Source organism: Bos taurus, chromosome 29, assembly GCF_002263795.3.
Source record: "Bos taurus isolate L1 Dominette 01449 registration number 42190680 breed Hereford chromosome 29, ARS-UCD2.0, whole genome shotgun sequence".
Taxonomy (NCBI): domain Eukaryota; kingdom Metazoa; phylum Chordata; class Mammalia; order Artiodactyla; family Bovidae; genus Bos; species Bos taurus.
This window is the reverse complement of record NC_037356.1, coordinates 26936179-26951183: the sequence shown is the minus strand read 5'-3', so window position 1 is coordinate 26951183 and position 15005 is coordinate 26936179. Positions and strand designations below refer to the sequence as shown.

The 15005-nt window shown below is 39.8% G+C and overlaps 1 protein-coding gene across 1 annotated transcript in view; it reads right to left on the bottom strand.

Moving 5' to 3' along the window:
- Nucleotides 1-250: 250 nt before the first annotated feature.
- Nucleotides 251-15005, bottom strand: part of VWA5A (von Willebrand factor A domain containing 5A) — a 29719-nt gene continuing 14964 nt past the window's right edge. Inside the window, exons 12-19 of the mRNA XM_002699100.6 lie at nt 10516-10630; nt 9594-9758; nt 9216-9316; nt 8699-8964; nt 6178-6306; nt 3825-3955; nt 2120-2246; nt 251-1597 (exon numbers count right to left, since the gene is read on the bottom strand). Of these exons, the coding sequence (XP_002699146.2) occupies nt 1518-1597; nt 2120-2246; nt 3825-3955; nt 6178-6306; nt 8699-8964; nt 9216-9316; nt 9594-9758; nt 10516-10630 (1114 nt within the window). The 3' untranslated portion in view covers nt 251-1517. The remainder of the gene's footprint in view (nt 1598-2119; nt 2247-3824; nt 3956-6177; nt 6307-8698; nt 8965-9215; nt 9317-9593; nt 9759-10515; nt 10631-15005) is intronic.

The following is a 15005-nucleotide window of genomic DNA, read 5'->3' as shown; positions in this document are numbered from 1 at the left end:
CCACAACTAACACCCAATGCAACCAAAAAAAAAATATATATATATACATATATGTGTGTGTGTGTGTGTGTATATATATATTTCTCATTAAAAAAATGATAGGAAACCAGCTTACAACAGAAGATAGGAGGGAAGGACATAGCATGAACAGTAGAGGCACCAGAAAAGTTGGCTGGAAAAAACAAGGGATAATAAAAACTGATGCAGGTTCAGTGAGTAACTCTATAAATAAAGACCAAATACAACAAAGTGCAGGGTAGAGATGGCCATTTTAATATTGATATGATAGCATTTTAGAAGGCAACACATCAAAAAGGGTCATTTCCACCAGGATAGAGTATATGGGACGTAAGTTTCAGAAACACAAGGAGCTTCTTTCTTCCTCATGGGGTGAGTGTTCTAGGTTGAGGTCTCAGAGAAAATTGCCCTTCAACTTGTTTTTTCCTATATTATATGGGGTCAGATCTGGACTTAGAAGCCTCATGAGTTCAGACTAGGACTAAGGAGTCCATTAGTGCTTTCTTACTAAGATGTTTAAGGATTAAAGAAAGACAGGTCTCTAACAGACATAACTCAACCCAAGTCACCAAGGCAGTGGGAGGAAAGGCATGTAGCAGAGGCGAGCAAAGCCCAAGCAGGATCAATCAAGAAAGTCCCCAAGAAATAAAGGGTGGGATGAACTGGGACAGTAGCGTTAAAACATACATATTACAATATGTAAAACCAATAGCTAGTGGGAAGTTGCTGTATAATGCACGCAGCTCATCTCGGTACTCTGGGATAAGCTAGAGGGGTAGGATGGGGTGGAGGGTGGGAGGGAGGTTCAAGAGGGAGAGAGGCCTTATGTATACTATGGCTGATTCACATTGTTGTATGGCAGAAACCAACACAACACTGTAAAGCAATTATTCTCCAAATTAAAAAAAAAAAATTTTTTTTAAAAAGAAGCTCCCCAAGTGCCAGACCTCACAGTGGACCCCTGAGTCTCCCTCTTTGTGATCTTAAGCTTATATTCATCCCAGTGTTGGCTTTCTACCTCCCCTCCAACTCTTCTTCCTATCTAAAAATAGAAAACTGCAAAGTCCTGGTCCAGTCTGGTCCTGATGAGTACCTAAGAACAAAAATAAACAGGAAAAAAGTGCAGGAAATTCTCTAATTCAAGCGTTCCCTGAACATCATTGCTTCAATCTTTAGTCTGGAGTCTACATCACCTGTGTTCCATGTGGTCATTCTGGAAAGTTGAGAAGGAACGTTATAGCCTGGGAATGCTTTGAATTCCTCCAAGAAAGGGAACAGATTCTGGGACCCGTGACACTCAGCTGAGAGTATGAGCTGGGGAAGGAAAAGCACATTCGAAGAGAATCTGGCACTGAGAGGCAAGAGGGTGTGGCCGCCCACTATTGGTGTGATAAGAAGCTGCCAGGATAGGTGTAAACTACAGAAACATCAGAGCAGAAGAGACGGTGAAGGCAAGGACTGTAGCAAAGCAGAGGCACTTATTCTTCTGGATGGTCTCTTCAGGGGCCAAAGATGGCAGGATCCGCAGAAGATTTCATGAAAGCAACTGCAGCTTTCACAAGCTCGTGCCTGACGGACCCTGGTAGAAGGAGGAAACAAAAATGAGGGCTGAGGGACAGCAATGAGAGGACAGGCTCTCCTCCCAGGCTCCCCTAAACTCTTCAGCATCTTCTCTGAGCCCTACTTAGCTGTCTTCAATACCCCTGACTTTTTTCTCCCTACTGCCCAGGCTCCCTTTACTCTTCTCTGGCCCCAGAAATATTCAGCAGCATTGAAACGATAAATACCCAAGGAATAAGGGCTCCACAGCCAGTCCTGCACTCAGTACAGCACACTCTCACTTCACGTCCTTCTCACAGCTCACACTCCCCACCCATGTCCCCTTCCCTCTGCACCTACCTCCTCCACTCCCCCAATTTCAGACTGCACCCTCATCCAACCAGTTCGGGCATCAGGAAAGGTCTGAACCAGGATGGTTGGGAAGGGAAATATGGGAACCCTATCTTGGTAACCCTCTATCAGGCTTGGAGGCTCAATGCCTGGGATGATGGCTAGCTTCCTAAACACGGGGAAAGATGGGGTCTTAGGACTGGGTTCCTACCTGCGTGGATGTGAATCCAGGCCACTGCCTTCCTTTCCAGAAGTTCCCACTCACAAGCCATGTCCTTAGCATTGTCATGCAGCCAGAGTACTGCCAGGACTGTGGCCCAGCTTGAAGAATTCGCATCCTGTACCATAGAGAGAGATTTCCCTGAGGCCCCCACGTTAAGTTCAGGGACTCCCCTCAAGGCCCAGTGGTTAAGAACCTGCCTGCCAATGCAGGGCATTTGGGTTCGATTCCTGGTCAGGGAACTAAGATCCCATGTGCTGCAAATCAACTAAGCCCGTGCACCCTGCAGCTAGAGTCTGTGCACTGCAATGAAAGATCCCTCATAATGCAACTAAGACCTGACACAGTCAAATAAATAAGTATTTTTTAAAAATTCAGATTCCTCATTGAAGGACTCTTCATTCCCCTGATTTATTGATCCAGTTACCACGAGAAGGAAGGAAATGTTAGTCAGACATGTCTTGTTCTCAATGAAACCAAGTTAGAACTTCATGATTCTCATATCTTCTTCCACTTATTTGTAAATTATCCCTTTAATTATTTGTTTTAGAATAGTTATTTCAAGAGAAATATAATGCTAGACACATATATAACTTTAAATGCCCAAGCAGCCACATGTAAAAATAAAGACATAGAATTATTTAATATATTACATTTAACTTAATATATTCAAAATATTATTTTAACATGTAATCAATTTAAAAATAATTATCAAGAATGGTTTACATTTTTATGTTGTCTTTGAAATCAGTTTGTCTTTCACAACTATAGTACATTTCAGTTCAATGGAAAATTTAATTTCTCACTTGCAATTGTCACATTTCAAGCTCTTAGAGGCCACAGGTGACTAGTGGATACTATATTAGATGAGGCAATTATAGCATATTTAAAATTTATTTAATCACCTTCCACATTTTGAAAATTCAGAATGATGGGTGTCCTTCAAGTTTTTGGCATTTGTCTCATATGCCTCATTTGGCATATATCTCAATATTCAACAATTTCTCAATTAGAGGATTCAGTAAGTTACCTTGAAATTCTTGAACATAATTTGTCCTCATCAGCATACTTGAACACATTTGAAATAACTAAGTTGTCCCTATTGATACTTCACATATCCTAACTTTGGTTAAGATAACTTCACCTATCCTAAGTTCTAGACCACTCTGTTTAGAAGAAAGAACATAGATTCTGAAGACAGATAGTCCTAGATTGAATCCAGCTCTGCCACTGACTAGCTGAGTACACTCAAAGATATTGTCATACTTCTTTGAACCCTGGTTTATTCATCTATTAAGCACAGCATGAGTAGGATTTACCATATTTAATTGATTGATGAATAAATAAGGTCATGAAGGGCAGTGCAATGCACAGGGGCTGGCATAGAGTAATTGCTCAATAAATGTAAGTAATTATAACTAAGATGACTGGCAGAAAATGTAATTAAAGAGGATTTTTGCTTTCCCTCTGTCATCCATCAACTCTAAACTGTCAACTTCTACTAGCAGACTAATTCCTTGTTCTTTCTGTTCCAACACAGCCAGAAAAATCTTCAACTGCTATTTCTCAGAAGTTAATTTAGTCTATGACTTCTTGTATTCTCCTTCCTCAGGTGAGTCATGATTCACCCCAATTCTCAGTACTCACCTCAACCTCACAAAAATATACACACTCTCTTTTCTTCTCTGAACCTCACCTTGTCAGGAAGTGCAGCCTGTATGTCTTCCAACTTCATACCCAGGACCAAAGCCAGACCTTCATTCAGATCCCAGGAACCATCTGCCTTTTGAAGGGAAATCAACTCTACAAGACGATTATCTTCAACAACTGTAGGGGAGAAGAAAAGAGAGGATGAGAAATTATGGCGCTAGTGGCCCCTGAGCATCCTGAGAGACAGGTCTGAATTCAGAGACAGGATGCAGTGAGAGCCCAGCACTAAACAGATACCACAAGATCCTCATTTCAGTCGTGTCCCCTAGGACACATGCCCTCTCTCTGTGACAATGCAGGCCACTCAGGTGACATACTGACTGCACTGAAACATTCAGTAACAAGGGAAAGATACAGGCCACTAAAGACCCACAAGACGGTGCTGTTTAGGTCTTACCCAGTCCCGTTTATTTTATTTTTATTTTTTAAATTAATTTTTATTAGCATGTGTTTGCTTTACAATGTCATGTTAGTTTCTACTCTACAATAAAATAAACAGGACTGGGTAAGACTTAAACAGCACCATCATGTGGGTTCTTTAACGACCTGTATCTTTCCCTTGTTGAATTTTGAATTTCCTTCCCATTTAGGTCACTACAAAGCATTGAGTAGAGTTCCTTGGGCTACACATTCGGTTCTCACTAGTTATCTATTTTATACACAGCATCAGTCATGTTTAAATGGGTTTAACTTTAGGTATATTAAAAAAATTCTAGACAAATGTAGCTTGGGTTTCAATTATCAAAATTTCCAAAGAAAGCAGATATAATGGAAGCTGTCAACAGTCTATCTCAAAGAATAGCCTGGTGTCCAATCCTGGTGGTATGAAAATAGCTTAAAGGCCACAAAATTTTCATAGAAAGTATCTCACATCTGGCTATTAATCCTATGAGATGATGTACTTACAGCATCTTGGAAAATTAGTAGGTAAGAAAAACTGTAACCAGAGAAACAGTTCCACTTCAATGGAAAAAGAAAAAAATACCTAAGGCTCTGATTTCAACAGTCTTAGTTTGAAACTCAGCACTCTTAACACTCAAAATGTAACAGTTCTTTAACAGGAATCTCAGCCTTCTCTGTAAATTCAAGACAATAAAGCCTAACACATGACAAAGAATGTAAAGTACTTGGAAGGCCACTAATTAGCTCTCTACAAATAGTAATTGCTAATTAATTCATAAAAACCAGTACCTTATTTTCCTGGGTAATTTTTCTTTCTACTTTGGTAAAAGGATTCATAAGTTAGAAAGCTCAGAGTGGGGATATTCTAAGTTACTGAGATAGTACGACACTACAGACAACCAACACAAACTATTGGTTTGTCCAAAAAGTTTTTCAAAACATCTTATGGAAAAACCCAAATGAACTTTTTGGACAACCCAAGAAGGTTCTTGTGACAACCCAAGGAGGTGAGAAGCTGTGCAGATGAGCGAGCTAAGGCACTAATAAGTGAACTAATGTGCCTAAAACTCCACAACAAATGGGAGTACAGAGCTCTGAATCCACCTTAGACCCTGAAGCTGTGATAATCTAATGAGAATGAGTGCAAATAAGATTTTAAAGAATGAAATAATTGTACAGCACACACTCTGGCTACAAAACCGGAGAGACTAGAAAGAAATGTCCTATAGGCCTATTTTAATAGAAAAGACCTCCCTTCATGGTGAAATGTACTTAGATTCCATTTGTTATGTACATGAAAAGCCAGCTACTTGAAACAAAAGGCAGTGACCAAGAACACTCTTTGGTGACAGACGATCATCAGACAGTATCAGGAAGACCCATTTGTAAACCCAGTCTGTACAAGAATGGCAGTGTAGCAGGGGCCCACGCATGGTGGGTTGTGCAGGAGGAGGGCCCCAGCCCAGAGGCAAGGAGTGTGAGCTGAGATGGCAACGTGGTTTATTTATCTAGGGCTCAACTCAGACTCTACTGGGTAGGTTTCAGGGTCATAAGCTGTAGGGACTGACCCTGGCAAATATAGGGACTGGACAAATCTCACCCTCTGCCTGCTGCTTTTCAAACAGGTAACTCCTGGTAGAGAAAGTTACAGGGCTCCCCAGCTGGCTCAGGTGTAAAGAATCCACCTGCCAATGGAGGCGACACAGGTTCAATCCCTGGGTCGGGAAGATTCCCTGGAAAAGGAAATGGCAACCCGCTCTAGAATTCTTGCCTGGGAAATCCCATGGACAGAGGAGCCTGGCAGGGTACCGTGCAAAGAGTCAGACACAACTGAGCGACTAAATAACAACAACAAAGAAAGCCACAAGATAGCAGAGAATTGAAGATCTGTTCTTCAGTTCCCATAGAAAAGAGGATAAGACTGAGGCCCATCTCACCTGGACCATGAGTTTCCACATTGGTCTTTTTGGCAGAAGCACGAGACTTTGGCTTCTCAAGACGGGCCTCTGATAAGGAAGTGCATTTCTTCTCTTTTCTATGACCAAGACCCAGGTGTGTTCTTCGTCCTATACAGGTGGTAGACAAACACTGGTCAGAAAAAGTCCCTGGAAAGATGCTCACGTAGAGATAACAGGCTCTGTTTAATCACAGGCTTAAAAGGATCAGGATCACAATTATTCTGCTGGTGGGATACCCCTCAGTAATGAGTGATGATCAGTGGGACAAGAAGGAAGATGGAAGTAGGACAAGGCCTCTGAATGAGCTGAAAAACACCAGTGAAGACATAAAGACCAAGGCGCCCTCTATGTTCGGGTGTAGCCAAAGGCCCTGGATAATTTGAGACCCTCCTATCCAGATCAGTTCAGCCACTGTCTCTACTGTGCATTTTTTCTTCTATGATGAGCCCACTTACTGCACACAACATCACCCTCTGAGCGCTTTGTACTTTGTCTTCTGGAACTCTTGACACAGGACAAAGACCTCTTTTGCATCTTAAGTTTCATCACAAGAGGCTTCTTCCGACTATTTATCTTAACTTAAAACTGTTAAAACCTGTTCTTGCCCTACCCCCTCAAATTGCTCGAGGTGCCATATCCCAAGTTCCCAGGTTTGGGAGGTGTGGGTGGAAACCACTTCAGTCCCAATCGTTGCAGCCAGGTCACCAGTCTGCCAATCTCACCTGGGTTACCCTCCTCATATCCTTGCTGCTGGCAACCTCCAACCTCTCTGTCACTTCCCATCACCCACTGGAGTGTCTGAAAGATCACAGACTTGCACTTCATTGCAGGCTGCATCACCTTGAGAGATGTCAACACCTATCTATGCAGATAACCTGTCCAACACCTAATTTAAAACTTCTTGACTTCTTCAATCAAATGGCTTCAGCCTCCCCTTTACTTCACCACTCCCTCCCAAGTCAGAATCTTATTATCAAGCAAATTGTTCCACTTATACAAAATAAACTTTAAAAATATTCTACTTTTAAAATACAGGATCCAGTTCTTCCAGTTTCTTTTCTTTTTATTGATTATGTTTTTTAATTGGAGAATAAATGCTTTAGAATGTTGTGTTGGTTCCTGCTGTACAACAATTCAATTCAGTTGTAACTGTGTGTGTATACGTATGTATCTCCTACATCTGGAGCCTCCCTCACCCACTATTCCACCCCTCTAGGTCATCGCAGAGCACCGGGCTGGGTTCCCTGTGCTATGCAGCAGGTAGCTATCTTACACATGGTAGTGTATATATGGCAATGCTACTTTCTCAACTTGATCCACACTCTCCTTCCCTTCCTGTGTCTATTATGTCCATTCTCTACATCTACGTCTCTATTCCTGCCCTGCAAATAGATCCATCAGTACTATTTTTCTAGATTCCACATATATGCATTAACATAGTGATATTTGTTTTTCTCTTTCTGACTTACTCCACTCTGTATAACAGGCTCTATGTCTCTGACCTCATCTGGATTCTCAATCTGTTTCCTCTATTTTTTTTCCCAATGTAACACTTCCTTCTATCTTTACTTTCTTCCCCATTTAGCCTAAATCTCAGGTCCAACACTATACTACTCTCTTATCAATATCAACTCTATGTCCCTAATTTCCTTTTCATCACACCCATCTGACAAAACCCCAACCACAGTATAAGCCAACACTCTACCTGCTTCATTCTTATACCAAAGCTCCTGATTCCTTTTAGTAGTTCGGTGCCACTAAAAAAGTCAAAAAATCAAAACTAAACTGGACCTTCAACACCGTGCTGAGTCTCCATTGCTGTGTGTAGGTTTTCTCAAGTTGCAGCAGGCAGGCTTCTCATTGCAGTAGTTTCTCTTGTTGTGGATTCCAGGATGAGCAGGCTTCAGTAGTTGCAGCACATGGGTTCAGTGGTTGAAGCTCCTGAGTTCTAGAGCACAGGTTCAGTGGTCGCGGCTCATAGGCTTAGTTGTTTCACAGCATGTGTGATCTTCCTGGACCAGGGATCAAACCCGGGTCTCCTACACTGGCAGGTAGATTCTTAACCACTGAGTCATCAAAGGAGCCTCACTTATACCCTTTATCATCCTGTAATATGGACTGCTTCCTGATCCAAGCCAATAAAACTGTTCTTCATTAGATTGGCAAGGGCTTCTTTGATATTTATCCAGTAGCTCTTTTTCAGCTTTTACCTTGACTTTTCTGCAGTGTCTAATATTTTGATGACCCCATCTGAATATCCTTTGTTTTGAATACACATTCATTTATTATCTTCCCATTAAATTTCTTCTTAATTTCATTTGGAAAATCCTCTGCCATCTATCCCTAGATACTTGGGATACCTAGTCCATGGGATTGCAAAGAATCGGACATGTCTCAGTAACTGAACAACAAGGACCTTTCATAAACTTTTTCTTTAAATGCTGTGTTCAGATGTCCAGAGGCCCTTCTTTTGCATGAGTTTGAATGGGGTAAAACTTACCAGTTCCACACCTCGGTGGTGACAAGGATTGCATCACTGGGGTAGCATACATCAGCATTGGCCTTGGAACATCCCGAGGAGCCAGTGGCCCCTGAATTGGCTTGTTGAGATCCTTGTTGACAGCAATGAAAGCTGTGTGGGAGCTTATGACTCCACACTCCATGCTAACTTTCAACACATCTTTTTTATCACCTGCTGCAGTTTCCCTGAGGCCCATGTCCTTGGTCTGCAGAAAGGATTTGGCTGCAAGTCGGTGAATGGTGAGGCTAAAAAAAAAAAAATCCTGTGATTTAGGGACAAGCACACAAAAGTCAGTTGTACAGGACCCTCAAAAGTTAAGGCTGAAAAGGAGGGAAAAACCACATTAGGGGAAGAAAAAGAGACAAATGGGTTAGGAAGGAGAAGTGATGGTAGGGCCACTACTGAACCCCAAAATAAGAGAAGGAAATCAACCCTGAAGGATGGCAGAGACCAAACAAGAAAGAAAGAAAATAGCAAAGGAACACTGAATTCTCACTTGGCATCAAGCTTGGGTTGTAGGGAAAATGCCACTTTATTCTCCAGACTCTCTCCTTGGAGTGTGTACTTGAGGCAAACTTCTCCTGTTGCCTCTGCTGGCTACAAATTAGAGAAGGGTAAAAATGGCAAAGGAAGAGATTACCAAAAGAAAGGATAGATATGGGGCAGCTCCCCAACCCAACCCATTAAATTTCTGATAGGGAACCAGGCAATTCAAGAAGTCAGAGACTTGAAATAATAGAGAAGGGCCGGGCTGACTCTACCTGGCAAGGGAAATCTCTTGATGAAACTCTACCAGCTTTCATGGACTTGCCCAGAGCAGAGTTTAGGACAATAGCTACTCTGACTAGAGGAACAGACAAGAATGAGAACTCACCGGCATTGTCCCAGTCAACTGGGCATACAGGATTAATCTCTGACCCCTAAAGAGGACAGTCTGTTCTGGGGAAAGCATTTTAGCAGACAGCCCATCAGGCAAATCCCAGCTCAGAGAAACATCGTCTACCACGGGCTGCAGAGAACGTTTCAGGGCTCTAAGTGCCTGGTGAAGGAAAAAGACCAGAATAAGCACAAAACACAGAAACAGCAACAATACTACTACTAACTGAATATCACATGCCAGGTGTTATGCAATGCAATACGTGATACACCCATTCCTTAATACCATCTACACCAGGACATGGGCATTATTACTCTTTCTTTACAAATGAGGAAACTAACATTGAGAGATTGAATGACATAATTATGAAGGAAGGAAGGAAGGAAATGTCTGGGAAAGGAGACCCAGGAGAGGTAGGGATTAGATAAGAGATCTGGGAAAGAGGAATTTAGAAATATAACCAGAGGTGGAAGATGCCTTCCCTTGTGGATATGAAGCAAACGGACTATCAATCTACCACCTCTTCCAAACTACCAGACCTACTACTGCTGTTCTTTCATCTTTACTTTGTAGTATTTGTACAAAGGATGGGGTGCAATACCAAAAGAGGCCCTAAAGCAAACACCTAGAATCTCAGTCATGACATCAAAATTCAGTTTCTCTGTTTTAGGTCTTAAACCTAAAGCCCTAACCTATTGCAGCATCTTGGCTCTGGGCTTCCAACTACTAGAACCAGATGCCATTTCTCCCAAAACTATATCCTGGGCTCCTTCTGCATAAGGCTGAAAGTAGTCCCATTAAGTATATAGCCCAAGTTCTTGGGGATATAAGAAAACGAATGCTGGCAGGGAGTTGTTGCCGCACTCTGCTCCACACTCTGCTGATACTGCCACCTCTAGACACAAGGCCTGTCCCTCACCTTGGCCTGCATTCTCTCCTTGCCTGTGATAAATTCTGAAGTGCCCCGTGACGCCCGGGCAATGCCTTTTACGAGGCTGGTGGAGACTCCTTCACCAATACCAAATGAAAAACATCTGGAATTATAAAAGAAGATGTTAGAGACAGGCACTAAAAAGTGAATTTATAAAATTAACACAAAATGATGAAAAATACATAAAGAGATAGTTTTCTTCCTTGACCAAAAGTATGAGCTACCATTTATGGAGCATATTTCAGGGGACCAGATGCCTTAAATTAATGATGCAATTTAATCATCACAATGTTCCTAAGAGATAGGCTAATATCTCATTTTTGCAGGTAAGGAGCTAAGGCCCGAAGAACTTAAAAAACATGTCCAAGATCACGTATCTACAAAAAAGCAGAAATTGCATTGAGCACTATTCTGGTCATATGATGCTCCTGGCAAACCATTATATATTACACTGATTCTAGAAGCAGAAAAAAACAAATAGGACTGCATCCTCATCAATTATTTTAATAATCAATCCAAAGAATGAATCAGAAATCAGAAGTTAGGAAAAACAGACACTGCCATCAGTGCTTGACTAACACTGTACCGAAACCACATCTGCCCTCAAAAGGCTAGTCTTACGAGAAGGGAAAGTGTCAGTTGTTTAGTCATATCCGACTCTTTGCAACCCCATGGACCATAACTCCTCTGTCCATGGAATTCTCCAGGCAAGCATACTGGAGTGGGTTGCCATTCCCTTCTCCAGGAGAGCCTCCTGATTCAGGGATCAAACCCTGGTCTCCTGCACTGCAGGCAGATTCTTTACCATCTGAGCCACCAGAAAAAAGGTGCCTCCTGCTCTTTTAACTGGAGGGTCCTCTCCCCACCCTTGTTGATGTGCACCAAATAGCTTTTAAATCACAAACAGATTTCCAAATAAGACTGTCTATAAACAGAGATACTACAAATACAAGCATTTTTAAGGGTGTGACAAAAAAGTTATCATTATATGAAATTAATGCACTATAATTTTGGCCTATATATCCATCTCTTTTTAATCAGGTTAATGGGAGTCATCATCCCCATATCTAGTGATATCAGCCTCAAGATTAACACTCTAAACATGGAGATCTAAGAACCCGACATCCAACTGTAGGAACCTAACTGTGATCAAGCCCTCCGGAGATCACAGCCTGCCAGCATACTGGTATTATCTTCTTCAAATTCTCAACATGAACTCTAAATTGGTTTTTTGTTGTTGTTGTTTTTCGTAAGAAAGAACATATTCACAAACCACAGACATGTGAAAAAAAACACAGGAGCAAGTTAAAAGGGCTTCCACTGACCAAACCTAGAAATTCTGAGAATCTAAATAGATGATGAGAGCAATGAATCTTTAAAAAATGAAAAATAATAGAAGAATCCAAAAGTACACATTGATACGACAACAACAAAAAAGGTGGTCGGGGGGTGGACGGAGGTAGTCAGGAAGAGAAAATTCCTCTTTACAGTAGGATGCCAAGTAATGGAATATGGAAAAAATATGGAAAAGTTGACAGAATTGAAAAAATCACCATTTTGTAACCACTAACAGCAATCTGGGCAATAATCGTCAGTGAATACTAAAACTACTGGGTAAACATTGGCTGAAAACAAGATGTTTACAAAAATGTCAAAGTTATATGTCAGATATCACCTTTAACTAAGTGACAAAATTCACAGCCAGGCCCAAATTCACTTTGGAATATTTTTTGCAAAAATATTTAATATTAATCTAAACATAAACTTAAATAGTCAAACAAACATAATTGAAATTTTACAAAAATAACTAGCTAGTACTCTTTTAAAATATCAGTGTCATTAAAGATAATGAAAAGCCCAGAAACTACTCTAGAGGAAGAGAGATTAAAGAGGCATAATAACTAAATAAAATACTTATTATTGGATTTCCTCCTGAACAAAAATAAAAAAACAAACAAAATTCTATATGACATTATTAAAAAATTGGCAAAATGACCTATATTTAAATAATGTATTATATAAAAACTAAATATCCTGAATTGAGTATTGTTTTTTTAATTTACTTATTTCTTTTTGGCTGTGCTAAGTCTTTGTTGCTGTGTGTACTCTCCTCTAGTTGCAGTAAGAAGGGGCTACTCTCCAGCTGTGGTGTGTGGGCTCCTCACTGGAGCGGCTTCTTTTGCTGTGGAGTGCAGGCTCTAGGGCACACAGGCTTCAGGAGTTGTGGCATGTGGGCTCAGGAGTTGTAGCTCCTGGGCTCTAGAGCACTGGCTCAAGAGTTGTAGCCCATGGGCTTAGTTGCTCTGTGGCATGTGGGATCTTCCTGGATCAGGGATTGAACCCATGTCTCCTGCATTGGCAGGTGTTTTCTTCACCTCTGAGCCACCAAGGAAGCCCAAGCAGTTTTATTCTGGCTATTTGTTAGATATTCTTAGTTCTTAGAAGATGAATGCAAAATGATATGCATAAGAAAAGTCATGGCATCTGTGGCTTGCTTTCAACTATTTCAGACAAAAAAAAATTAAGTGAAATCAATATGTTAAAATGTTGATAACTGGTGGATGTGGGTGAACGGTATATGAACATCTATTGCTTTATTCTTGCAACTATTTGCTAGGTTTGGTAAATCTTTCAAAACAATACATAGGAAACACATATTTAGAAAAAATAAAGAAAGACCCAAATGAAAGGAAGGTCATATCATGTAGATAGAGGAAATGTTTGATACAGCAAATACTAAAGTTCTCCCAAAACTGACTTATAAAGAGAATACAATTCTAGTCAATATCCAAACATGTTTCCTCTTTTGGTAAAAACTGACAAGCTAATCATAAAATACAAAAAATCCAAGAATGACTAGGTCTTGAAAAAGAGCAAAGCTGAGGACTTACTCTACTAGAAATGAAAATTTATCAGAAAGTAACATTAATTTATACAGTGTATTGCTGGCACATGTCCAAATAGACAGACCAACAGAGGATCCAGAAACAAACCACACATGTATAGATGCTTGTTTGTGACAAAATGGCTCTGTACATCACTGAGGAAGGGACAAACTTTTAAATAAAAGATACAAGGTCAACATAATATCCACATGAAAAATAAAGAGAGAGAGAGAAAAGAACCCTGACCCCTGACTCATACAATTCACAAAAATAAATTTCAGATCAACTGTGATTCTAACTGTGAAAGAAAATACAATAAATCTTCAAGAAAATGACAAAGGCAAATAGCTTGAAGACCTTGGATAACAGAAGACTTTATAACAGAATAGAAAAAAATACTAATCATAAAGCAAATTACTAAAAGGGAAAAATATATCAAATTAAGAACAATTATTAATCAAAAGATACCCTCTTGAGGGAAAGCCATAAAACAGAATACTATATTTCTAGAACTTGTCAAAAAGTGTTTGTACCTAGACCATAGAATGAACTACAGATCAATTTAAAAAAAAGAAAATCTAATAGAAAAAAATTGGAAAGAGACTTGAAGATCACAAAAGGACATCCAAGTGGTCAATAAATATGAAAATGTGCTCAACTTCATTAATTAGGAAAATGTAAATTAAAACCATGATAAGATAGTACTATACACACCCACAAAAACAGTTACAGTTTTAACAGACAAATAATGCCAAATTTTGGATAAGTAAAGAGGCAACTGGAACCCTGATACAATGCTGGTATGTATTATATTAGCACAATAACTTGGAAAACTATTTGGTATACCCCCAAAATTTCACAACTATGTCAGTGTGTTTGAATTCTATATTATATGAGCATAGATATGTATGTATGTATTCATATATATGTATACACATGTTCATGTCCAAAAAATGCATGTAAAAGAATTAAAGAATGTTCAAAGAAGTATAATTTTTAACAACTAAACCAAAGACTATCAGCAGTAGAATCAATAAATAAATTATGGTATAATCACCCTATGGGATACTATATACCAATGAAAATTATGGCTCCATGCAAAATATGCATGAATCTCAACACACAGCTGAGGGAACAAAGCCAGATACACAGAAATAAAAAACATACATGGGGAACACGTGTACACCTGTGGCAGATGCATGTTAATGTATGGCAAAACCAATACAATATTGTAAAGTAAAAATAATAATAATAATTTAAAAAAAGGGAAAAAAAACAAAAACATACTGCATAACTCATTTATTTTCATTCAAAAACAAGCAAAAATAATCCACAGTGTTATTTTATTTCCTCTTTGGAGAGGAAAAAAATGAGTAGAGAATAAAATTAGGATGTGATGGAAATGGATAAAGAAGTAGGAACCATTCTGGGTCTAGACTTGTGTGGTGGTTACACATGTGTGTCGCTCTGATAATTCACCCAGCTGTATATTTAAAGTTGTGTAATTTTCTGTATTATTTTGATTGCAATGTTTATAATAAAGAAAAAAATCCTACTGTTCAGTTTTTGTTTCCATTGTGGTTTAGAGACACC